Below are 25,136 nucleotides of genomic sequence, written 5' to 3' on the forward strand. Positions count from 1 at the left end.
CATAAAGTGTGATATGATACATGATAAAATGGCATTATAATCAAGCCTGCTATGTTAACTGCGATCGTTCTATTCTACCTAATGTATCATATCAACTGGTCTCCCACCCAACTAGCAAATTATCAATCAACCTCGTCTTCCCTACCCAAATCGCCCCAGCAATGACAAATTCTCGATTCTCTCCTATAGGTCCACGAATCGGTTCGAAAGTATCCTTATCAAACAATTCAATATAATCCAATTGTAATTCTACACCTTCGTTTTCACTTAAGATACGCTCTTGTTCATCTAATACCACCCTTGTTGAAGCTGCTATCAGATCTTCGCCCGTTATATCTTTCCCTTCTGCTGTATCTTTAGATTCGTACAGTCCCTTAGCTGCATTAAGGGCATCGTACAATACCGGCGAGACTTTTAGCTCTGCAGGTGAGAGGTAGGCATTACGTGATGAGAGGGCTAGGCCTGTTGAGGATCTGGTGGTTGGCAGGATATGCAGATTGGACGATGTAGGATGGGATAAAAGGAGGTCTTTAACCACTATAGTCCGGTAGATGGAATAATATCATTATTAGTCAGTTCGCAGGTTCCCATCCAAAAAACTAAGCCTCACAGATTCGTAATAATAGGGCTTGTTGGATATCTTTTTGTCCGAAATATGCATGATCAGGCTGATGTAGTGATTGAAAACAAGATCAGCATGCAATGCACAAAAGCCATCATGACCGTAAGCTGACATACCTCGACAGCATTGAATAGCTTGGTGCAGACCGTCGCTACACCTTTGAAGAACTGGGCTGGTAGTGAAAAGGAAGTCCATCAGCAAATATCCTCATAAATGCTCTATCCAGCATTTGCCAATTGAGAGGAAATTAGCCCAAACTCACGCCTCGAAGCACCTTCCATAACCTCCCCCCAGCCCCTCACATCAACTTCCACGCCTTTATGATTCCTCAGATCCTGCAACTCCCCTTTGAGGGGGTACATCACATCGGGAGTAGGCGCAAAGATGATCAATGGGCTTTCTGCTATTTCATGTCCGTTTGAGGTATTGGTGTTGGGTCGGAAAGACTCGTACTCTGATACGCCCAGTCCACGCATCTGTCTAGGCGAGGGAGGTGTAGGGAGGGTAGACTGGAGGAGAGATAGGTCCCGGTCAAACGTACGTGGATAGGAGGAGAGATCCTCGTGAGGGGCGAACTGTATATTTAAATCATGTCAGCTTGATACCCGACTGTTAAAAGTAGGAGGCGAGGGAGTTTAGCTTACCTGCATTGGATTGACGAAGAGGGTCATGACTGTAAGTGGATGGCGTGAGAGCGATGTTCGAACTACGAGGCGGATGTTAAGATCAGGTGATAAACGTTGTCATATAATCACTATGTCAAAAGCTGACCTAAGTTCAGATGTCCTTCATGTAGAGCTCCCATCTGACAGATATTCATCAGTTCACTGTCAAGATTATGCCATGTACTCGAATGATTAGCTCACGGTAGGTACAACCCCAACTTCCAATCCCTTATCTCTCGCTTCCTTCCTCCATCTTCTCAGCTGACCCAACGTCCTGATCACCGGTATATGAGGTTGACCATTCCCATTTGATGCCTTTCTCACAAACACTCTCGGAGATGTGCGAGTGAGTGTGAGTTTAGATGGACCGGCTATACCTCTTACGAGGGGGATGTTGAGGGTGAACATTTTGGATCAATTGGGAGAATAGGGAGCTCGACTCTTTCACAGTCGTTCCTTTTGTGCGGTCTATTTGACAGTCTTAGTCGTTGGTTGTTCTTTCAAGTGGGGAAGAGGAGATAAGAGATGATAATGTTTTTGGGGTTGATCACTAGCAGACGTCGTTTCATCTTCCTGTCGCAGATGTGATTTCGTGGGGACCCCATCCACTCGGTCACCGCCGAGGGCATAACGGAAGCAGATCAGGGCTTGTTAGGTGAGGGGAATATATAAGGGTATATACTTACCACAACTCACCTTCGAAGCTCAAGCAGCTTGACAACATTTATTGACAGCATTCCAGAGCTTGACATCTTGTCTTCATACCTTCGCATAACTTGCAGTCAAAAAGAGACGAGAAACTGATAGTCAAGATGGATTTCGACGATCTGAGTGAGCTAGCCTCTTCTTCAAATTCTTGATGAGGTATACCAAGCTGATATCACCTCTTCCTTCCTCAACTTAGCCGTGGACAACACCTACCAATTAGGAGGATCCGATGATGAGAGGGAGCGAGCCAAGAATGCCGCTCTGATAGAAGAGCTGGATAGGAAGAAGAAGTTTAGGAAGATGGCCGTTCCCACGGATGATAAGAAAGTCAGGGAGAGGTTGAGAGCTTATGGTGAACCGATAACGCTCTTTGGTGAAGGGGTGAGTTGGATCTTGATTATCAAAACCTGGAAATGACAGGAGAGTGGGACAGCGGTTACCCAGACCGAATCATATGCCAAAGATGACCCTTTTTACTGACTTCTCGGCATAATTAGCCCGGTGATCGACGAGATCGTCTGAAATACGTCCAGGAGCAGATAGAACAAGCTAGAGGAACGGATAGGATGGACGTAGATGAAGGTTCAGATGAGAGCAGTGATGAGGAGGAAGAAGAGGTGAGCTCTTCTTTTCATGCTTTCCAAGCAACATATGACGAGCTGACTTTACGTCGTCATAGGGAGAGTTCTACACGGAAGGCTCAGATGATTTGTTAGAAGCGAGGAGGAAATTGGCCAGGTATTCATTATCAAGGTGAGTCAGTCTGGCTCACAGCTGAGCTCAATTCTAAGATACGACAGCAGCTGATGTCTTCATATAGGGCCAGGACACGTATAGCGAGGCAGAGGGTGGAAGTGGGATTACCGTTAGGTAAAGTAGTATCGTTGCGTAAAGAAGTATTTTCAGAGTTGAAGGTGAGCCTGCAGTCTCGATATTCTCAGCATATGATATGTACGACTCGCATACCGATAGAGATTCTCACTTAGTGTTACTTATACACAACATTCATAACGTACATGAAATGCTAATATTACATTCTCATTTCAGACATTCAACAACCTCGGTTCTCAATTTGGCGACGATCGACCTCTCTCCACCATCCGATTCTCCCCCAATTCACAATACATCCTCACTACGTCCTGGACTGGCGATAGTAAAATATGGGATCTACCGAATCTGAATTTAGTGAAGACGAAAAAGGGACATACGGATAAGATAGGTGGAGCAGCCTGGCACCCCCAGGCTACTTTACCGGGAGGTATAGGTGAAGATGGGTTGAATTTCGCCACGGGAGGTGGGGAAGGGGATGTGAAACTTTGGTCTCTTAGTGGGTGAGTGAGGTCAAGGTCCTTTGATTTGAACACTTTGGTCATACCGAAGTCATTTATCGTCGAAAAGGATTTTTGACGTTTCTGTTTGAGCAACGATCTTCCACTTATCGTCGTCGAGGGTCATTAGAGGGAATGGAACACTGATATAAACCGTTATCCCTCGCAGTGACAAGCCAATAGCAACCCTCTCAGGACATGAGAACAGAGTAGGCAGAGTCGCGTTCCATCCATCAGGTTCATACCTCGGTTCAGCAGGTTTCGACGGTACATGGAGATTATGGGATGTTGAGAAGCACAAGGAACTGTTGATACAGGAAGGACATAGTAAAGAGGTTTATGCGTTGGCTTTCCAGGATGACGGCGCATTGGTTTCATCAGGGTGAGTGGATGTAGCTTCTTTACGGGAATATCCATAAGCTGATTGTTCTCTCATTTTTATCCGGTATAGTGGATTCGATGCGATAGGTAGAGTATGGGATATAAGGACAGGTAGAACAGCGATGGTGTTAGACGGTCATGTGAAAGAGATTCTGGCTATGGATTTCGCACCTAATGGGTGAGTCACTCAATCATCCTTTTATTCACTGTCACGCAATACCTTTCTGACAAACTGTGATGATGACTCTCGCAGATATCAAGTAGCCACTGGATCAGGTGACGATACCGTCCGTATATGGGATCTACGAGCGTTAAAAACACAATACATCATACCTGCTCATAAATCTTCAGTATCAGATGTGAGGTTCTTCCGATCTCAGGGGGAGATAGATTCAATAGCTATCAATGGCGAATTACCTCTATCGGGAGATGTCAAAGGTGGTATAACGGATAATACCATGGTGGTTGATCAAGATCAGAGTAATGACATCGAGGTAAAAGAGGAAGATGTTAAACCGAATGGATTAACAGGAAATCAAAAGAGAGAAGAAGGATTAAACAAATCTGGTTTATTCTTGATCACTTCAGGGTTCGATTGTAATGTCCGAATATGGTCGGCGGACGAATGGAATATGATTAAGAATTTACCTACAGATGCTGGGAAAGTAATGTCAGTGGATATATCTTCAAATGGGAAATTTATAGCTAGCGCGAGTTACAGTAGGAGTTTCCACCTGTTTGGAGGAGATAATAGTTTATAGGTTTGGATGATGATTGATCCATAGTTTGCATTCACACTTAGACCCGATAATGTTTTATATGATCATTAACATGCATCGATGTCGATCATTTCACAAGTACTTGCATCACTTTTCCTCATTCTTCGAAATGGGATTCGAAATGTGGTTGGTGCAAACCCCATGAAACACTCAGATATTTATGTAGACAACATATTCATTCATATTTGTCTTCTCATATTCATACCCAATATAAAGAAACAAGAAACAAGGACCAGAACAAGATAGGTAGAGTAATATAATAAACAGAAATGATAAGCAAAACCGCAGATCTTCCATTTCTCTTTCAAGTATAAATGCACGAACAGATAGAACCTCCTCGACAACAACAAGTCTTCTTTACCAATTCTTCTCCCCTCTAACGCTCATACTCATACTCAAGCTTGAGTCGGAGTCTGATTTTGAGTATCTTTCATCCTACTCATGAATTCCGAAATCTTACTCAGATCTATACTCTGTCCATCCGATTCGATAGCAGTCACCAAACCGTCAAGCATCTAACGCGAAAACAGGTAAAAAGTCAGTATTCTTGTACCACTGTACTGTTCAAACATCTCGAAACGATGAGGAGTTTAGGGCAGAGAACAGAAAACCATATTGTATAGTATATCAAAGGTATAACTCACCCCATCAACTTTATCAATAGGCACTTTGGTACTGAGACTAATCAACTTCCTATACCTAAAATTCTTTTCGAAATTTTGATTTTCGAGATTTTGTATCTTATCATTCAACACGGACAAAATTCGATCTTGCCATAAATTGATTCTTCTCAATCTAATCAACGGGTCGGTATTCGTGTTGGTACCGCCAGTAGAGTCAAATTGGATTCTCTCGGGTAATCTAATCTCATCATCATCTTGGTCATCTTCTACATTTTCATTCTTAACTTGATCTTCCATCTGTTGCTGGTCCGTTGATTGTAGTGGTCGGAAAGCCAAAGGTAGTTCATTCTCCCCCGTTAACAACTTCCTACCTGTCCAATCTTCCGACGTCGAAACGGAATCCTCTTCCAAGATCTGTTTCAAAGATTCGATCCTCTGATTCAACAGTTCCAATTCACCAACTTTGACTTGAGCTCGATGTAATTGTTGTCTCTTATCTGCCAGAGCTTTGGTGGCTACTCTGACTGATTGTTCAGTAGCGTTAAGTTTGGTTTGCTTATCGACCATCTCGGTTGAGAAGGTAGATGAAATAGTCTCGAAAATCGCTGCGATATCTGTGAATGCGAATCATAAGTCAGCCCAGTGAATCATAGCTCACCTCATTGTGGCTGGGCCAAGTGATATGAAATGGTCAACTCACTCTTTTGAACATCCCTACTCTTCCTTTCGGGTTTAGGCACCTCCGATTTCAAGCTCGACACGATAGCTTCCGCGGGTGATACCTTGAGTGACTATCCAAAATATCAACGTCATCAGCACTTCCTTGTATCTCACATCAGTCCACTCGGCTCGTAATGACACGCTTGCTCACCTCAATATCCAATCCGAAATCCGAAGGTTTCAATCCCAACTTATTTGCTTTACCTTTATCCGCACCGGCGTCCAATAACAGATTCACCAAACCTTTGTTGCCCACTCTCGCAGCGATGTTTATAGCCGTATCACCGTGGACATCCTGTATATCAATAAGGGTTTTCAGACTTATCGTATCACTTCCAGAAGATCCATTGAGATGATCACCATTCATCGAATGAGTGATTTGTTGTTGTTGTTGTTCTCTGGCTACCCATTCGAGTACATTGGCCATGTACGATCGTGCGGAGGCCGCCCGTCCTTTGACACCGGCCACCATACTGATATGATGTACGACCGATCTATACGAGTGATCGAGAGTCTTGATGGAGGGTGAAAGGAGTTCCAACAGTTGATAGAATTGACCAGATTCAAATTGGTTCGTAGTCAATACCGATCGAATCAAGGGGGTTTCACCAGCAAAATTGCCTCGGTGGATATCAGATCCGAGCTCGATAAGTTGTTTGATTATTGATAATTTCGATAGAGCACATGCCCAATGCAGAGCCGTGTGACCCTGATTATCAATGACCATATCGATATCAAACGTATCAGGTAATTCATCTGGACCTAAACCGAAGACTTGTCGAACATTCACATCGTCTTCGCCCTCATCATTAGCGGATGTAGAGAACAGAGACAATAGTCTTGAGCGAGTTTTGGATGTGTTGGAATTAGGTCGTGGTCTAACCGGTTTATTCGATAATCTCATGGATGAAGGCAGAGATTGCGGATCCCTGAGATCATCCGAAGAATCTGAAGCTCCATCATCAGCATCTTCACCTTCATCTTCTTGTTGTGGCGGCTCATGCTGCTGCTCCTCCATGTTACCATTGAGGTACGCTCCATCTTCCGATTTTTGCCTCTTGGCAGGTGGAGGTCCCATATCGGTATCGGTAGTGTAGTTGATAGGCTGGTAAGATGGTGTAGGATGAGGTTGGCCATATTGATCGATGTACATCTCAGCACCACTGGGCGGTAAGCCCAAGTTGTTGATATCGGCCGCAGGACCGAGCGAAGGGTTATGATGGCCATCACCACTGAGACTCGGTGTCATGGCCACAGCTATACCACGTTTGTTATCGCCATGGCCGGGGTACATATGCTGCTGAGGAGCAGGGTAGTACATCATTTGCTGTGGCTGTTGACCGGGATAACCCATCGGCATGCCCATCATTTGACTCTGATCACCATTCGAGGGTGTGAATTGAGGTGGTGGCGGAGGGGGTAATTGACCAGCCTGCGCGTGGGGATGTCCATGACCATGAGGAAAAGGTGAGATGACACGGCCGTTTGCTGAAGATCCACCTCGATTACCAGACATCAAAGAAGGTGTATAGCCTGCCATACTTGACGAAGGAGTCTTCTGACCGGCTCGATCGGGTGTACCAGTACGGATGACCGGTAAAGCAGCGATGGCAGTTGGTGAGGGAACGAAATCGAATACGGGTGCGAGGTATGATGACACACCGTACTGAGCTGCAAGCTCTTGTCCTCGTTCGAAAGGTATCCAGGTTCCTTGATATTTACCGTCTGAAAGCAAAAGAGCAGGTTAGATGGGTTTGTACAAATACAAACGAGATTGTGTGCCACTTACATCCACCTTGAACTTTTTCGTGCACTTCAGGATGTATCTCTTTTTCAAGAATTTTGGTTCGAGCAGATTTATGTATACCTGCTACCTTGAGTATTTGGGTCGCATTCACCCATCTATAGATGACCAACCGCAGTGCGTCAGCTTTCTTTCAAGATACAATATGGGATATGTGGACCTACGAATCGGATGTTCGTCTCATAACGGAGATACCTCGAATCATCGCTTCGAAGACGGGTATCTAATATTGGCGAAATGTCAGCTTGTATCCAATCTTGCGTAAAAGAAAGAGCTTACACCTGAATATACACTAGCGTAGACTTTTGCCTGAGCCGTCCCACCAGGTTGAGGCGAGTTATTCGGTCCTTGGCCCATCACATTTCCGAAAACATTTTGATGCTGTTGTTGTAGCTGTTGAGCAGGTGTAAGATGTTGGTTCTGACCGTTTGAGGAAGAGGACGTCGTTGGAGGAGGTGGTTGCATGCCCTGCTGTTGTTGCTGGGCAGGGCCAAGTCGCGGTTGGGGTGGTGGTGGCTGTTGAGAGTGCAAGTGGGCAGGTAAAGTATGTAACGGTGCGGGCGTCTGCTCGAGGGCACCAGAAGGTGATAAGGAAGGTAATAATGATGAGTGAGAAGGTGTAGCCGGTGGCTGATTATGGTTGGAAGAGCTAGAATATAGGATCGAATCAGCTCGGACAAGAAAGGATGGATCGGGATGCGAATAGAACGATCAGACATACCTTGAAGCTTCCATGATGGGATAGTAGCCAACCAAGACTCAATGTACGAGGGGATGAGCAGACAAGACACAGCTGGAAGATGTATATGATCACCTATCTCTTCTGGATTGGACTGAGGATGAGGATGAGAATGAGAAAGAGTACCGTACAAGGTAGGTAGGACGTTTATGAAGAATGAATGTTCATGTCGACGATTCAAGCGCGTTGCGCGTTCTACTGGGTGCTACGCGTATGTGGTGTCAGTACATTTGATATGTAGGGTAATAACCGTCAAAAAAAAAATAGGGAAGGAGGAGGCGAGTTATAAGAGTAAAGGATCGAATGTGGCACCCCACTGCACCAAAAGGAGAGGACGATATAGATAACAGACACTCATGTAAATTTCAGATGGAGGATGTCCACTTTGCTGCAAAGAATTTTGAGAATCTCCTGCTTGACTCTACATCTTTACCTCCCTCAAGCCTCGATAGCATATCTATACCCTGACCAGCTTCCAATCAGCATGAGCGCTGAAGCCTCGTCCTCTGGGATTAGCAAGAAATCAAAGAAGAACAAGAGCAAAGCTGTCGAAACTTCCAATGGTGATGGTGATGCACAAGAAGTAGATAAAAACAAGAGACATAGGAAGGATAAGCGTGAGTACAACCCCCTTATTGCATGCGCAGAAGTCTTGTATGATACTGACCATTCGCATAATGATCGTAGCATGGGACACGGACGATATAGATCATTGGGCAATCCCTCAATTCACTGCACCCTCAGCAACAGAGCACAAACCATTCTTAGAGGAATCATCTTTCGCCTTGTTATTCCCCAAATATCGAGAACCGTACTTACGTTCGATCTGGTCGAATATCACTTCAGAATTGGATAAATATGGTTTAGCATGTGAACTCGATTTGGTACAGGGTCAAATGACAGTGAAGACAACGAGGAAAACTTGGGATCCGTATATCGTTTTGAAAGGGAGAGATCTGTTGAAATTACTAGCTAGGGGTGTGAATGCGCCTCAGGTGGGTTTATAGTTTTTCGTCATACTGCTGTCAAAACAAGGGGGACAAGAACTTCGTCTCTGAGATCTTTCTTCCTTCCATTCACGATCACTAATGACCCTCGGTTGATGTTTAGGCAATTAAAATCCTCCAAGATGGTATAGCATGCGATATCATCAAGATCGGTGGATTGGTAAGGAACAAGGAGAGGTTCGTCAAAAGGAGACAGAGGCTGGTAGGACCCAATGGAAGTACATTGAAGGTGAGTCAGACAAATAATACTGTACCATTGTATGACGAAAGTAAAGAAATCGACTATCATGATTGGAGAGCTAATTGAAATTTACTCGCTTGTGCGATCAGGCAATCGAACTTCTCACCGAATGTTATGTCCTCGTCCAAGGAAACACCGTCTCAGCCATGGGGTCATTCAAGGGCTTGAAAGAAGTAAGAAGAATCATCATAGATTGTATGAACAACATACATCCTATTTACAGGATCAAGGAATTGATGATTCGAAGAGAATTGGCTAAAGATCCTAAGTTGGCCAATGAAAGTTGGGATAGGTTCTTGCCAAGTGAGTGACATACCACTGAGAACGATGTGTAATCCATTTCGAATAACAACGGAGCACAAGGAACTAACCCATGCTTTTTTTCACTTTCGCAGAGTTTCAAAAGAAACATCTCTCAACATCCGAAAAGACAGCCAAGAAAAACGCTTTACTCGACCGTCAAGCGCAGTCAACGTCAACTATCAATCCCAATTCCATCCCTATCACTTCTACTACTACTACTACTACTACTGCGGTAGACGATAAACCTAAGAGAACGCCTTTCCCAAGTAAGAAAAAGACTTACACGCCTTTCCCACCACCTCAACAACCATCCAAATTGGATCTTCAACTTGCTTCAGGAGAATATTTCTTGAAACCACGTGAGAAGGAGGCAATGGAGAAGAGGAAAAAAGCAGAGAAACAGATGGAAGTTTCCGCTCAGAGGAAGGCAGAGAGGGAAGAAGCGTTTATTGCTCCTCCTGAAAAGAGGGAAGAAGGGGTTGAGGAAAGGAGAAAGAAGAGGAAGAGAGCTAAAGCTGAGGACTTGATGTGATCGTACTTACCGTTAATGGTTTCGGATCATGTATATTGCATATGTTTGTTTATTGGTCAAGTACTAGTCCGTCCAGCGAAGATTTGCTTTCAAAGTGATAATTACCTTTCTGTCTAGTTGGTATAGCTGAGTAATGATAGCAAATAGGTCTAAAGGTCACGGATCTCATCTCTTCACTTCACGAGTTTAGCCGAAATGATGAAATCCATCTCAAAATGCATGGTATCATGAGGATACACTTGGATGTGTTCGTTCTCCTTTGTATCGTATCCAACGATGAAGGGGTTTCGCGTCTCATCTCTCTAACAATACAACATAATCTACTAATATTACTATGACCATACAGATGGGTTCAGATGGTATCATTGTGATTTAAACGAAATAAGATGGTGTTTGCTGATTGTAACATATGAGTTAGCTCAAATCATTGAGTGTAAGATTAAGACAAAGACCATGTAAAACCAACTTACCATTCTCCTCAACGCAGGATTCTTCATATCCGTATCATTCTCCCTAGCCGCCCCATAAACTTTGAAATCCGTTTTACCGTTATCATCAACCTGCATGATCGACGCGGAATTACCACATCGATAACAGTAATTCGGGGCTGACCAGACGGTAACTAAGGAATCATCAAACATGTGTTTGTAGCCTTCTTGAACTAATTGATGGGCTCGGGCTATCAAGGACAGCGAGTTGACGTGGTTGAACTATAGTAACAGAATAGTATATCAGCCCAAGTCATATATGTTTGTATTGCATAACAAAGGATTGAGATTGAAAGATTTCATGGTCCACAATACAAGGAGAGCAGTGTGTGAGAGTAGAGTAGGTAACATACTTCCGCAGTGACCTTTCCACCAAATAACCATCCTGCACCTCTGGGACTGACAGACCACGATTCGACTTCATCAGGATCTGACCACATGAGATCTATCAAACATATATCCAAGTCAGCCAACATAGTTCTCCTCCTCATAATAGCCGGAAATGAGATCGACACATGTACTCACCACAGAAGGCTCCTTCGTGAGGTACTTCCTGAGCTCTCGGTATTATCCTAACTTGATCTAAAGTTTTGATATCCGGTGATAATCCACCGTGAACACACAGTATGGACGAGTCGATAATCTATCAAGTATATATCGCATATCAGTATCTATATGATGGGTACGAGGATTGAAGGAATGGATTATTCGCGTATATTCGAAAAAGGCTTCACTTACAGCTGCTAAATTCAAATGATCGAAAAGCGTACAACAGGCTTTCCATACCGATGGATTACCATATTTCTGCATACATTCATCTATACATATCGTACGGATCAGCTTATTTCCAACTGATCACAGTGCAACGTATAGCTGACTTACCGTAGAATCCATACACCTGTGTGATCTGACGGGACTCATGATTTCCTCGTAACAGAGTTATCTTATCCGGATATCTATTTCGTTCATACATGTCAGCGGAGCTAGACCAAAACGTATAGCTTTCTAAGTACCTCATAGGTATGGCAATAAACTCACCTAGCTTTGTATGCTAGTAATAACGACAATGTCTCAAGAGAATAGTAACCTCTATCTACGAAATCACCCTATAAAACATCAAGAAAAGACAATGTTAGCTGCAATTGTCCCTATGTCATTGGCTGCTCCGAACAATCATGATTCCGGTCTTTCTGACACTTCCTCCACCGATCACGCAAAGACTCCAACCTCGTGTATCTACCGCCAGCCTGAGTGTCGGCCTGTCATCAGACACTTAGGGTACTACGGTGTAATCACCCAGTTGGAGAAGTGGTCCAAGTCCCATCGTACGTATGGTAACACAGTATCCCTCATCTTGACCAATCCCTAACACTTTTCTGAATCTACCGTACATACAAACTCCATTGCTTCCGCATCCTACAGGAGGGATAGGCAGAACGACATATGAGCAATTCGTACTCACCATGAATATATAACTAGTCTCCGGCGCTTCACCACCCTGTCTGAAAATCTCCAATACATCCCAAAACTGACCATGTATATCACCACATATCGTTACCGGCGACTGAACGAGGTGAACATTACTTTCTTCCAGTAACAGATCTCGGACTCGAGAACAGAGGAGTTTCATCTGACGTTCAGGAAGGTGTTTACATTGTCGAATCTATTACATTTTACGGATATCAGATGAGCTAACGATCACCGTCAGGTAGGTATTTTTCATAAATGATACTTACATGAGCTATCCATTGATCTGGATCTGATGATAGTCCAGTCATATTTGATATGTATTCTCTTGACAATCCTCGGCGTTCGTCTAGCGGTATTTGGTCTTTATTGATGCCTTTTCCTTTTGTTTCGTTTTGACGTAAATTTTGAAGTTGAGCGATGAGGTTCTACCACTTCAAATTTGGTTATTTTCGAGATCCCAATTTCGATATTTGGCCCGTTCAGTCGTGGATTCAATGCAATGACTAACCTGTGGTATGGTTTATAGGTCGAAATGACGGTCTCGCTGTGAAACTTTCGATTATCTTTGGATTTTTATCTCTTTTCTATCCTGCTGAGATTACATGATCATGTCACTCGATGCTAAGTTCGGAGATATCCATCATCAGTGTGATCGATGTGTGATGACGTGGCAATTCTCACACCTCCACCTAACAGTCACGGATCGACCACCAGTACTAACATTAGATAACCTCATCAATCACCGTCCCGTATCTATCTATACCTTGTTCACTTTAAAACCTCACCCTCAGATACCTCACACACCATGTCAGACGCAGCCTCAAGAGCAGCAGCTCGAAAAGCCAAGATCCTCGCCAGGGGAAATACGGGTCTGGCGAAATTGGCTCAGACAGCGAGGGGAGAAGAAGCTCAGGCGTTGTATGCTGATGATTGTGAGTCGGTCGGTGTATCTTTCGTAGCTTCGTGGTAGAGACGAAAATATACAAATGTGTTAATGTACAGATGTAATCATCATACAATCACATTATAATGCTATCACTTATGCAAGAGATCTAAACTGACTTGTGACTCTTTTTTTTTTCTAACTACAGTCAAACCTTCTCCCTCACCTTCATCAGCCCCTCGCACGGAGACTCCCCCTCCTATCACAACCACCTCTTCAACAACGACATCGGCAAAATCCACCACCAAACCATCATGGGTACCTCCCTCCGACTCCACACCCACTTCTTCTCGTACCAACCCAAATGCGAATGCCAATCTCACGGCAGAACAGCAAGCCATGTCTGCTCAGTTGGAAGCTATGATGTCGATGTTCGGTGGAAGTTCAGGTACACCCGGTGCAGCTGGTGTAGATGGAGAAATGCCAGATATGTCCAAGTTATTACAATCTATGATGGGTGGATTTACTCCAAACGGAGAGGGTAATGGAAGTCAGAGATTATTGGGTGATTTAGATGATCCTGCCGGTTTAGGTGGTTCAGGTGCAGGTGGATTACCACCGAACCTATTCGGGGGAGGAGGGGAAGGTGGGGATCTGCCATTCCCGTTTCCAGGTATGGGTGGTATGGGATTAGGAGGACCCACGAAAAAGACGAAATCTGAGAAATACTTTCCCCTAATTCATTTTATTTCAGTGGTGGTATTATCGATATTTACGATTATATGGTGGGAACCTAAAATCAAGAAGGAGACTAGTCTGTTAACTGCCATAGAAGGTGATTGGGTGAAGAGGTGGAGTGGTTTGGGATACAGAGGAATAGGGAAGTTTGGTAATGTAGAGGTTGTTGTGAGTAATCTTTCCTTAATATGCATATCTCTAAACTCGACTCGACCGAATCGAATCAAAAACTGATCATGATTATTAATGACTAACGATGGTTTATAATTTGTTTCATTTTCGATTTGACATAGCCAATCTTCTGGGCTTTCACAACTCTCGAATTGATCTTACAAACCAGTAGATTCATGATATTCAAGGTGAGTGATCCACCATCGTTGTATATCCAGTCGATAATCAACCCATGTAATCGAGGTTAGATGTAAATCGCTAATGTATCTCATATTGTATTTTGCTTAGTCCCCTCCTCCCCCTCATTCACTCATATCCAACTTCCTACCACTGTTACCTCCCAAGATCTCTAGACCTATTTTGACTATCTCCCGGTACCTCTCATTGATCTTACAGACTTACAAAGATGGTTGCTTGTTGGTATTCGTATTGGGCATGACGGTAGTTGTTGGTCAGTGGTTGGATGGTGGAAAGGTATTGTAAAGATCATTTACATATCAAGCGACCTCAGATGTATAGGTCAATATGTTATGATGAATGATCGAATTGATCGGACTATTTTCCCGTCTGATAAGAGTTACTGACGATAGTTATAGATTGAAGCGAGGTACAAAAAGTTCACTAATAGAAAGATAACAGTCAGCAGTGTCAGTATTAAGCAATGCATCGCATCGCACTGATAGTATATAGAGTACCAAGACCAAAACATCAAGTGGTATGTATCGATGTATAAAAACCCTAACCCTAGTACTAGCAATGACACAATTAATAAATCACTAAAAAGCAAGAAAACATCAAATGTCCATTTTTACCCAATTATCTATCTAACTAAATAACAACGGCGAATTAACTTCTCCATCATCCCTCTCCCCTCTCTCTTTACCTTTACCCTTCGCTCTCCTGGTCTTATCATCACTTCCATCTTGAGATCCAGCTTCGTCCGGTTGATCCACAATAGCCAATAAATTATGATACCTCCCCAATTCAATCATCTCCCCTTGAGCGATCCCATTCTTATCATGGGGTAACCAAATGACCGGTATGGGTATTAACATTTCTAAAGGGTATATCAATCCTTTGATCGAATTTGGATTTTCCGTAAAATACTGATGACCTTTTGCCGTTTGCCCCGATCTGGATGTAGGCTTGTGATACGAACATCGTTCAGTCTGCAATAGATCATCTATTCGTTCCGTAGGGATAGGTATTGGGAAATGATCAGGTAATCTACCATAACCAGGTAACAGAGCTGTCACTCGATTCAATAATGATAAATCAGATTGACGCGAGTTCCTCTCATTCCTATTCCCATCATCTTTCTTGGTATCTTGCATAGAAGATGAAAGTTCGTCCAGAGCTTTTCTAGTATTACCATTGAGATCCTTTCTCCTCTTTTCTTTATATCTTAAAACCGTTAATCCCTCACTGAGGAGCACAGTGCCAATAGCCACGCCGATACTGATACCTCCTATCGCCCATTCATTCCTACTTAGCAAGATCAATCCATATGGCAACGGTTGAAATCCCAAAAGCCAACCAAACCGCCTTACAGACCATAAGGCTAATACAGTGCCGGTATATCCTGCCGATGAGTCTACGAAAACGTGCTCTATCATATATCGATTGGCGATGAATGAGAGGTACAATAAGATCAAGATCGGGATAGCGAGCAAAGGGAAGATGAAGAGGAGGGTTGAAGCGTAGAACACAGCCAGGAGGCAAGGGGCCATACCGATAGCTGGAGAGTAAGAGGGAGAAGTGTAGACTGAACCACCAATGACATGGAGTCAGCCTTGAACCAAAATGAGTCATATCACTCACGCCGATATTTCTGTCTCGGAGTTATGGCTTTCTTCCTCTGCTTGAGATACTTGAAACCCGAAGTGGTTGCAATAAGTAAAAAGCAGGCAAGACGAACGCCAAGTTGATCAGGAGTACAAAGACGAACCAAGCTGGACGAACACAGGATTGTCAGATCAGCTTAGATCTCGATCCACCCTAATGGATCCAGGTGGCTAGCAGCTTACTTGAAAACACAGCTCCATCACCGACTGTCCTTGCTTCCTGCACATCTATCGCAAACCCCTGCACAGAGAACTCTAGGGCAGCAACCAGAACCGTCCACACGATTGTGATCCAGAGCTGGACATAACTTTACTGTGAGCTTTGTCCCCCATAATTTTCGAGTTGGGCACGGAAAGGCAGCTTACCAAGAGATAGAAGACAGCTCTGTATGCCAACAATCTCTGATGACTCCGTGAGATACATTTCACATCTTTCGAAAAACCTAAGAGGAACATGACCCTATCGTCAACATAGGATCTACGATGTGCTTGGGAGCATGTGATGCTGAGGGTCTTTCAAGACATAGGACTTACCTTCAGTCAAGAGTAAAGCCACTCCCACGACTAGAGACAGAACCATGGCCGGAACCAAACCTTCCACCACACCCGACCCAAATTCATCACTCCTTGCAATAGGCTTCATCGGTCCCAAGTAATGGGCGAATCCCGGTGCTGTGCCGACACTGAGCGCAAGGAAGGGTACCACTATCAATCGAGGTACTTTATCTCAGCTCAACGTCACAAGGATACGCTCCTGATAGCTGACTGCAACTTACATATGATTGACATCACCCCACCCAACAGCAGGACTTTCAACCAAAACGTCCGCTGATCCTTCTTTCTGGTCAATGCACCAGCGTTTTGCCACAGTATATCTTCCTTGGTGTATCCTTCAATGAGCTCAGCATGGGGTAACCATCTGACTCCTTTTCCCACTACTATCCATCCTTTTATATCGGCCGTTGTCGAAGCTATCTCCGCGAATTTCTGCTTTTGCATACCTTCAATCTCCATATTCAATATCTTGAATCTCGCTCTCGTTCCTCTAATCGAAGCATAATGAGCTGCCAAAGGGGAAGTACCTTCTGTCGAAACCCTATGGGATGATCTCGTTGGTATTCTGGGTCTTTGGCCCAGCTCTTCAGGAGAGTATGGTGAAGTAGGCGAGACAGGTGGTTCAGGACTGGTAGGAGACGATATGATCGGAGTAGTGCTCATGCCTCTGGTTGCTTCATTACTGTGGGGCGGATCACTTGAATTTGGTCTTCTTTCACTTGTTGGTCCTTCATGAGATGTATCGGGGGATGTGTCCAGCTCATTGGTCTCTTCAAATTGAGGACTCGGATCAGGAACCCAATTACCCGTTTGGTCCATCTTGATCCTTTGACCGATATCGAACCTTCCTCCATACATCGCTGAATCCCTATTGATCTCTTTGAACCTCGAATCGGTTGGTTCTCCCGCCTCGTCGAAATTGAGGGAAAGTGGAACTGGTACGTTCAATCTCTCTTTCGATTGGGGATGGAAAACTGTTGGAATCTTGTAAAATCCTTTGGGAGCTAGGAAATCATTCGGAGGAGTTGGGCGGACAGGTGAAGAATTCTTGGTGGATTGAGATTCTGGCTCTCCCTACAGTAAATGGACAGAAATCAGTATCTTGAAACAAGAATCCTCTGTGAAGATATCATGACTCACTTCGTTCCATCCTATCGGCTCCAGTACATCTCCATCTGAAGCTGTATGAGTTAATTTGAACGAAGCGATATAATTCGTTTCCGCCATTTCCAACTCAATCAGAACTTGCTCTCGTTCTTGGACCTTCTGCTCGAGCTCAGTGGTATCTCTGTGCAATCAGAAACTTGGTAAGCTGCATGTAATAAGCACCGGAATGATATCAACTCACGGTATAGCAAAAACTCCCACTACATCCACCTCTTTCTCTTCATTATTCGACTTCATCTTAGCAAACCAATCTCTCAATAATCTTCGGACCCCTTCTTCAGTCTTGCTTACCCATCCTCCAGCATCGTGTGAAGGTATGAAGACCATCTCCATCTTCTGGCACGTCCTATTCTCGAAGCCTTTCTTCAACTTCATCAGTGAAGCGTACGTTCTAACAATCACAAAGAGTCCTCCGCCACAAGCTAAAACGGCCAATATCACTAGGATGATTATCAGCCTAACTCTAGCCGATGAGATTGCAGGAGCTATAGTAGAGGTTAATGACCTGGAAACCAGAGATGGGGAGGAGAACATCAATCGCGAAGCGTTTGACGTAGCTGCTGAGTCCGGACTAGGATCTAGAGCATTCAATAATCGAAGTAAAGATAAATCCGTTAATGTCCCCAATCTGCCACCCAGATTATTCTGAGGCGAGGTCTCGCTGAGACATGGTACACCAGCCAGGATCATCGGTAGGACCCCACCTAGAGCAAGAAGCGATATGAGAGCGGAAAGCTTGAGACCTGCGAAGAGTACTGATAAGGCTGATGCACCTTCCGACAAGGCGTTTGAAGGAAGACGCAGGAAAGGAAGTAGGAAAGAGAGAAATGTCCATTTAGAAGGTCGGAATCTATGTTAGTTGATTAATTTCGTTTTATCAGCTCGATTAATCTCGATGCCAAATTGTGAGGGCTTTTTGTTCAGCAGACTCACTCTTGAGATATAGCCCATGTCCTCGGAGCGTAAATACCAGGTAATTTCCTTTTCAACAGCAACCAGATCAACCACATTATCCCACCTACTATCAGTCCTGATCCTAAACCAGCGACTAAGCCCCATCCTTGCCAATCCCAATCTCCTGCACAGGTGTTGATAGAGTTGGGGTCTGTGATTGCACTAGCTGGAGCGGTCGGTGTGATGGTAGCTACTTCTGAGGAAGAGGAGGTCTGTGTGGAGGTCGGAGAAGGTGTGATGGGTATGGTCGTTGTTCGTAACACCGTAGAAGCGAACGTACTCCCATCCGATGTGAAAGTCGATACTACGTCCGTAGTGATAATATGTCCTCCGTCCGTGAACGTCGCTCCTGAAACTGAAGCGGCCGATAGGACACCACTGGAAGCTTCAGCAAGTTGCGAAGAGAGTATAGCAGCGCACTCTGGAACATTCTGATAGATCCCTGTTGGAGGTTGTACAGGTCCAGTCGAAGCTGCAGAATCGTACGAAGCTCTTGCACTATTAAAGAAAGATGCGGTGTACCATTCGGATTCCCATGATAGCGTTTCGTCACCACATAGGTAAAAGTGTCGTCTCTGGCGTTGATGCTGAGGAGGGAGAGGAAAGGGAGAGGGTGGGGAGGTTATTATAGGATCATACAACATTGTTGGAGTCATTTATTTCCTTTGGATTCAAAAGAGTGTGTGTATGATAAATTGTTGAAGTATTGCAGTTGCAGTCGATGCATGTGGGTCGGATGGGTAGCTGCGGTGGTAGATAAGCAAGAGAGAAACTAAAGGATGTTGTTCCTTCTTGAGGGCACGCAAGTCGACTTTTCCCAGTCGATGCTGTGTTATCGGTTCTTCACCTGGCAGACAGCATGTTACTTGACTTTGGGGTATATGTGAGTGATTTGATGATATGATCAGTGAGTATTTTACAAGATGACCATTAGGTTGATCGCAGTAAAGTCGAGAAAACTTGATGGACGAGACCAAGTGAAGCAGAGCATCAGAGGATCAAAGGATGACATCAAACAATCAACAACAACAACGCACTGACCGCCAGGAGGATGACAGGCACTCTACTCGTATAGACTCAAGTCGATCGCACAGATCTCCCAATGAGGGCACCTTCATCAGCTTCTTTCATGGTCTCAAGAGGTTTTTCATGCCTCTTGTCCCGGTCCAGAGTATCATCGGTGTAGTGGGAGAGGGGCGATCAGAAAAAACTGCATGTCGTGAACCAAACAACACAATAAGCATACTCAAGTATGAAGATGAAACGCATCAACCCTGCAACTATGAAACGCACAGATCGTCACAGTTCATCCGTTCAGGCACCTCCCACATGTCTACAGTACAGTAGCCACGAGAGGCGATTCTCCATATTTCCATAAGGTTACCACTTCAGTCCCAATTCATTCATGCATATGCCCCATACCGCTGTAGATGAGGGCAGGGAATTGGAAGATCATGTCTACTCTAGTATACATAGCAGAAACCTACTTACACCCATCAATGACCTACCTCAAAGTCAGCCGTAAGAATCGTGCGACACAATGGACATGCGAGAAATCATCAAATCCCTTCAGTCTCATTTCACCCCCTCTACCAATGAAGCTATCGGAGCATTTGAACAATCTCTACCTAGAGATACATATCAAGCGTTTTCCCTCGGTGAAGATCCCTTGACGTTTGTGTTCAGCGCGTACTGGACGGATGATACGTTATACGAGAGTTGGACTTTCAAGGCTGAAAGTGATCTGACGGTGGATTTTGTCAGGTATGAGAAAGCTATGATGAGTGGTGAGATGATTTGTCCCATGGAGGATCAACAATAGGTGAGCTTTCCCGTATATCAAATCGACAGATAGCTGAACTCTTGATCTATATCTAGCTGTTAGTCGAACGCGAACCAGCTGGAATCCTCAGATTCACATTCCACATACTTGGAGGTACTGTACATTATATGCATGCTGCTGTCTCATATCCAATAAAACGATGTATGAAGAGCAAAAGAGAAAAAATAATAATCTAAATATACAGAATAGAAGACTCCAGTATACTAATCAATCAATTCAAAGCTTACAAGTATAGCCTAAAAACATTTGACGTGATCAGCAATGATACCTTTCTCATTCTCGAGAGAGCGCAGGCCACTTACGATGGATTGAACACCACTGTGTTAGGTCTTTCAAGCAATTCCATACTCTTTCCGAACTTCTCTTCCAATTCGGTATTACCAATAGCATGTGCAGCTTGACCCATCTGTCGAATCAATTCTTGCAATCTCCTAAAACATCTGATAATCGATCCTTCAAATATATCCGTGAGCTATAACAAAACAAATCAGCATCAGTATCCTGCTTTGAGCTCTTCTTATACGTTTCGAAAGTATGATTTATCTACGGTTCACTCACATTACAAATATCACTGAACTTGGCACCTTTACACCATTGTAAGACCGCATCCATCATTTCCACCTTGAAACTCTGTATATACTCCTCTTCAACGATGGGTATACCAGATTCGTTGGATATCTTTGCTATCCTCCGTGCTGTTTCTTGCAGTACACGTAAAGGAGCTGCCAACTCCTCTTTCAGACGGACTTTGGCCTCGGACTGGGTAAGCAAGACAATTAAGTCAGCTAAAGGACAACCAACCGACAACAAGATAACTATATCGGTTGAGAATAGTTGTACTCACCTTTTCCTGGAATACAAAACAACTCAAGACAGCCGCACATTGTTCCGGCGTCAAATCATTAAACGTTCCACCGAACATCATCTCAGTCAACATCAACTCATCACCTGTCGAAATCTCACATGCCACCCTCCCTTTCATCTCAACAACATCATCCGAAGTTGTGAAACCCAATCTTCTTAATACTCTCTTACGAGATTTGAGCTCTTCTAATTGCAATATATCATGTACCGAGTTGATTTTTCGTTTGAGCTGTTTGACGTTGTTGATCGATTCTTGTTTCTGATCGTACAAGTCATACAGTCTTGGCAAGTCTTTAGAAGTGGTTATAGGTAAAGATCCCAATCGCTGTTCGAGAATGGCAATTTTCTATATGACACAATGCCAATGAATCAGCTCAATCATTCACGAAACGCTTTCAGACAGTGATGTCCTAGTGATTCTGACCCACCTTGACCAGCTCCTTGAAACTCTTATCTTCAATACCCATACTCTTGATAGGATCTAAAAGTGGGGGACCATCTTTCATTCTCTTCTTGATCTCTCCAACAGCTTTAAAAGCAGTGTTCTTTTCCGATTGACCCCTCAGATCTTTAGGCAAGTTGATTCTATACTGAGAGATAGCCTGTACAGTGGTGAGTGAACAAGCTATGATAGCTACCTCACCTTGATCGTTCCCGGAGGGTGGGATCAAAGCAGATGAAGATCGATCTTTAGGATTGCCAGAAGCCGTACCAGAAGCTACTTTCGTAAGTACATCGACAACGTATTGTTTTTGAGGTGGATCAGATTCGGTGAATATCGGTGTCCGACCCTATTTAGAAACGACACATCAGCAAAAGCTTGTCACGCCTGTGTTATAGGTAAATTCAACGAGTTGATTTAGGACAACTCACTTTAGGATTAACGACCTTGTTGTAGGCTACAACTACACACCAACCGAAATCTTTATCGCCATCTCGGATCTCCACCAGTCTACCAGCCTGTAAGAATTTCAGACTGTAAGAAGGATGTGAAATGACAGCTTGGAAATCTTGACCTTTTTCTTTCAGCTGTTGTCGAAGTTCGTAATATTCGCTGATCTCATCTTCCTTCTCTACGACTATCGCATCTCTAGCCTCCTCCGCTTCTTTCAATTCTATGGCCCGTCAAATAACACAGATCAGCCGGACATCCTCGTGGCTCGGAATCTTCATTGTAACTAATTGCAACAAGAGTATAGAAGTGAATGATACTCACGTTTCTCCAAAACAGGCACACTCATACTATTCTGGAACTGGAAGAAACACCTTTCCAGCATATATTCCGGACTAACACCCTCGACCCTCATCAAATTAATAATCATATTGTATCCTAGGTGGAAAGCTGAATCCAATCTATCTGCTTGACCTTTGACCATACCCTTAGCAGCATCAGGTTCAATCTTCTCGTCACACATCATGATGACTATTCCTCGTGCATCCAAACCTCTTCGTCCGGCTCTTCCTGACATTTGGATGTATTCCTGTCATACCCAACGCAAGGTCAGCTCTAATGTTTCTCTCAATCCACTATCCATATGTGACGACACGTCGACCGAGTTCTAGTCCACAATGGAATCTCACTCACACCACCAGATAAATTCCTGAAATCTTTCCCATCAAATTTCCTAACACTAGTAAAAACGACCGTCTTCGCAGGCATATTCAATCCAATCGAGAACGTCTCAGTAGCGAAAAGAGCCTTGATCAATCCCTCTTGGAACAAAATCTCTATTACTTCTTTTAAAATAGGTAATAAACCACCATGATGGATTCCAATACCTCTCTTGAGGAGTGGTAAGATACCTTCTATTTGGGATAATTTCTTATCATCATCTGATAATCCACTAATGGCATTTTCGAATACCTGTTGAACGGTCGAAGCTTCATCGGGTGTATTGAAATCGAACTTTTGCATTTGCATAGCTAAATCTTCACATTCCCTCTTTGAAAATGCAAATATGATGACTGGATTAAGGTTTCGTCGCATGATTAATGTCACTATCTTGTATATATCGGATTTTTCACCTATAACCAGACATTTATCAGCTACATTCCATTGCAGAGGGGTGGATTTGGCAGCTCACCTTTCATAGCTCCGCCTTTCCTAGTTTTATTCCCTTTCCTTCCTTTTCCACTGTTAGGATCAGCTGAATCTTCACCTTGCCCTGCAGCCAGGGCAGCCATGGCTTTTTGGAAATTATCTTCTCTAAAGTTACTTCTTTCATCCACGACCAGATAGATTCCTTCGGATCCAGCGGGGAACAGGTAGTGCTGCAAGGGCGTAGGACGGAAGTCCGTATATACGACATGACATGGTTGTTCGTGTGTCGACGTTATCCATTCTGCGAATTCCATAGAATTGGGTATAGTGGCTGACAAGAAGACGTATCGGACTGTGTGGGGGAGTAGAATGATAGTCTCTTCCCACACGACACCTCGTTCTATAAGCAAAAAGATATGGCATCAGCGATTATCATCGATGGTTGACGATAAATATCATTTCCCCCATGGGTTGAGAATAGAGTGAACATCATACTCACCCTTATCTCGCATATAATGCACCTCATCGAATATCACCCAAGCAACTTCCCTCATAACTTCTGAACCCCTATACAACATGGATCTCAGAATTTCCGTTGTCATGACCAAACAAGATGCAGTAGGGTTGATGGTGACATCTCCAGTCATCAATCCGACATCACCAAACGTTTCTAAGAATTCTCGATATTTCTGATTCGACAATGCCTAATACACCAAAAAAATTCAGGTAAGCTCTTCAATGGATGGGAACCCAGTATTACAAAAGCTTACTTTGATAGGACTGGTATAAACTACTCTCCTTCCTTCTTTCAAACAAGTAGCAATAGCAAATTCCGCTACTACCGTTTTACCTGCTGATGTATGTGCTGATACCAACACCGACTCATTTCGTTCAATACACGATGTAGCGACGAACTGGAAAGGATCCAAAGTGAATTTGTATTCTCTTGCTGGAGGGTCATTTCGCTTATGCTGAGATATCGGTATGTATGGGTAATTGGGTGGAACGGCAACTTGATGTCGAACCTGATTATCTAACATTTAGTATTTGACATCAAGATAGTGATCAGACATGCTGACACAAAGATTATCTCACCTGATGAACCAGTTTCATCTTGCCTTCCTCCCCTGCAGCAGCTCCATCAAGACCCTTCGAAGCTTCTACCTCCCTCTCAGCTTCCGTCTCAAACTCATCAGCTTTTACAACCGTTGCACCTTCCACATCTTGACCACTTTCCAGCGCTTCCATAGCATCACCCTTCTTTGAGGAAGATCCTACACCGGAATCTAGCATATCCATAGCATCTCCTCCAGCTTGTGCAGTCTCATTCTCTTCCTCTTCCCCTACATCATCGTTGTTGTCGATTTCATCTATTCTAGCAGACTTAATCGGTCGATCGGACGTCTCGACACTTCGTTCTTTGGCATTCCGCTTTTTATGTTTTTTCTCTCGTGGAGTCGATGGTCCAGCAGAGGAGTTGCTGTTACTACCTTTTGGCGCCATCTTGCTTGGTGGAGATTCGTTCGTGAGGTATAATGCGTTAAATATTCAAAATTATCGAAATGTCTGCAGGCAAAAACATCCTCAACTGACATTCATGGCACAGTGTTGATCTTGTATCTGTCACGTGATCTCAGAGATTTTATCGGGTTGCACGGATAAATTC

At 43.8% G+C, this 25,136-nt stretch overlaps 9 protein-coding genes across 9 annotated transcripts; 4 read left to right on the top strand and 5 right to left on the bottom strand.

Moving 5' to 3' along the window:
* Positions 1-91: 91 nt before the first annotated feature.
* V865_006109 (pantoate-beta-alanine ligase) lies at positions 92-1,695 on the bottom strand (the record flags this gene model as incomplete). The annotated part of the gene is made up of 8 exons (XM_066229869.1): positions 92-537; positions 611-668; positions 739-794; positions 885-1,022; positions 1,095-1,197; positions 1,267-1,328; positions 1,394-1,427; positions 1,489-1,695. 8 exons carry the CDS (start codon positions 1,693-1,695, stop codon positions 92-94), a joined length of 1,104 nt encoding a protein of 367 aa, XP_066085966.1.
* Positions 1,696-2,099: 404 nt separating this feature from the next.
* Positions 2,100-4,465, top strand: V865_006110 (uncharacterized protein; the record flags this gene model as incomplete). The annotated part of the gene is made up of 9 exons (XM_066229870.1): positions 2,100-2,118; positions 2,192-2,376; positions 2,493-2,612; positions 2,675-2,748; positions 2,816-2,909; positions 3,043-3,326; positions 3,493-3,705; positions 3,775-3,882; positions 3,958-4,465. The coding sequence occupies 9 exons, from the start codon at positions 2,100-2,102 to the stop codon at positions 4,463-4,465; spliced, it is 1,605 nt and encodes a 534-aa protein (XP_066085967.1).
* Positions 4,466-4,878: 413 nt separating this feature from the next.
* Positions 4,879-8,365, bottom strand: V865_006111 (uncharacterized protein; the record flags this gene model as incomplete). Its single annotated transcript, XM_066229871.1, has 8 exons — positions 4,879-4,998; positions 5,128-5,720; positions 5,807-5,897; positions 5,978-7,551; positions 7,616-7,728; positions 7,795-7,853; positions 7,910-8,279; positions 8,352-8,365. 8 exons carry the CDS (start codon positions 8,363-8,365, stop codon positions 4,879-4,881), a joined length of 2,934 nt encoding a protein of 977 aa, XP_066085968.1.
* A 488-nt stretch (positions 8,366-8,853) lies between these two features.
* Positions 8,854-10,452, top strand: V865_006112 (uncharacterized protein; the record flags this gene model as incomplete). The annotated part of the gene is made up of 5 exons (XM_066229872.1): positions 8,854-8,986; positions 9,057-9,364; positions 9,480-9,605; positions 9,707-9,920; positions 10,013-10,452. 5 exons carry the CDS (start codon positions 8,854-8,856, stop codon positions 10,450-10,452), a joined length of 1,221 nt encoding a protein of 406 aa, XP_066085969.1.
* Positions 10,453-10,824: 372 nt separating this feature from the next.
* Positions 10,825-12,718, bottom strand: V865_006113 (uncharacterized protein; the record flags this gene model as incomplete). Its single annotated transcript, XM_066229873.1, has 9 exons — positions 10,825-10,848; positions 10,923-11,162; positions 11,294-11,385; positions 11,466-11,583; positions 11,679-11,758; positions 11,823-11,896; positions 11,979-12,046; positions 12,403-12,603; positions 12,677-12,718. The coding sequence occupies 9 exons, from the start codon at positions 12,716-12,718 to the stop codon at positions 10,825-10,827; spliced, it is 939 nt and encodes a 312-aa protein (XP_066085970.1).
* Positions 12,719-13,215: 497 nt separating this feature from the next.
* Positions 13,216-14,685, top strand: V865_006114 (uncharacterized protein; the record flags this gene model as incomplete). The annotated part of the gene is made up of 4 exons (XM_066229874.1): positions 13,216-13,342; positions 13,502-14,199; positions 14,325-14,390; positions 14,491-14,685. The coding sequence occupies 4 exons, from the start codon at positions 13,216-13,218 to the stop codon at positions 14,683-14,685; spliced, it is 1,086 nt and encodes a 361-aa protein (XP_066085971.1).
* Positions 14,686-15,026: 341 nt separating this feature from the next.
* Positions 15,027-19,378, bottom strand: V865_006115 (uncharacterized protein; the record flags this gene model as incomplete). The annotated part of the gene is made up of 10 exons (XM_066229875.1): positions 15,027-15,967; positions 16,024-16,072; positions 16,141-16,154; positions 16,230-16,344; positions 16,413-16,489; positions 16,581-16,751; positions 16,823-17,675; positions 17,742-17,889; positions 17,950-18,618; positions 18,702-19,378. 10 exons carry the CDS (start codon positions 19,376-19,378, stop codon positions 15,027-15,029), a joined length of 3,714 nt encoding a protein of 1,237 aa, XP_066085972.1.
* An 884-nt stretch (positions 19,379-20,262) lies between these two features.
* Positions 20,263-20,544, top strand: V865_006116 (uncharacterized protein; the record flags this gene model as incomplete). Its single annotated transcript, XM_066229876.1, has 1 exon — positions 20,263-20,544. One exon carries the CDS (start codon positions 20,263-20,265, stop codon positions 20,542-20,544), a length of 282 nt encoding a protein of 93 aa, XP_066085973.1.
* A 319-nt stretch (positions 20,545-20,863) lies between these two features.
* V865_006117 (uncharacterized protein) lies at positions 20,864-24,973 on the bottom strand (the record flags this gene model as incomplete). Its single annotated transcript, XM_066229877.1, has 11 exons — positions 20,864-21,037; positions 21,124-21,324; positions 21,410-21,775; positions 21,858-22,220; positions 22,303-22,544; positions 22,646-22,910; positions 23,015-23,454; positions 23,514-23,870; positions 23,970-24,174; positions 24,241-24,495; positions 24,566-24,973. 11 exons carry the CDS (start codon positions 24,971-24,973, stop codon positions 20,864-20,866), a joined length of 3,276 nt encoding a protein of 1,091 aa, XP_066085974.1.
* Positions 24,974-25,136: the final 163 nt, after the last annotated feature.

Source organism: Kwoniella europaea, chromosome 1 (assembly GCF_036810445.1).
Source record: "Kwoniella europaea PYCC6329 chromosome 1, complete sequence".
Lineage (NCBI taxonomy): Eukaryota > Fungi > Basidiomycota > Tremellomycetes > Tremellales > Cryptococcaceae > Kwoniella > Kwoniella europaea.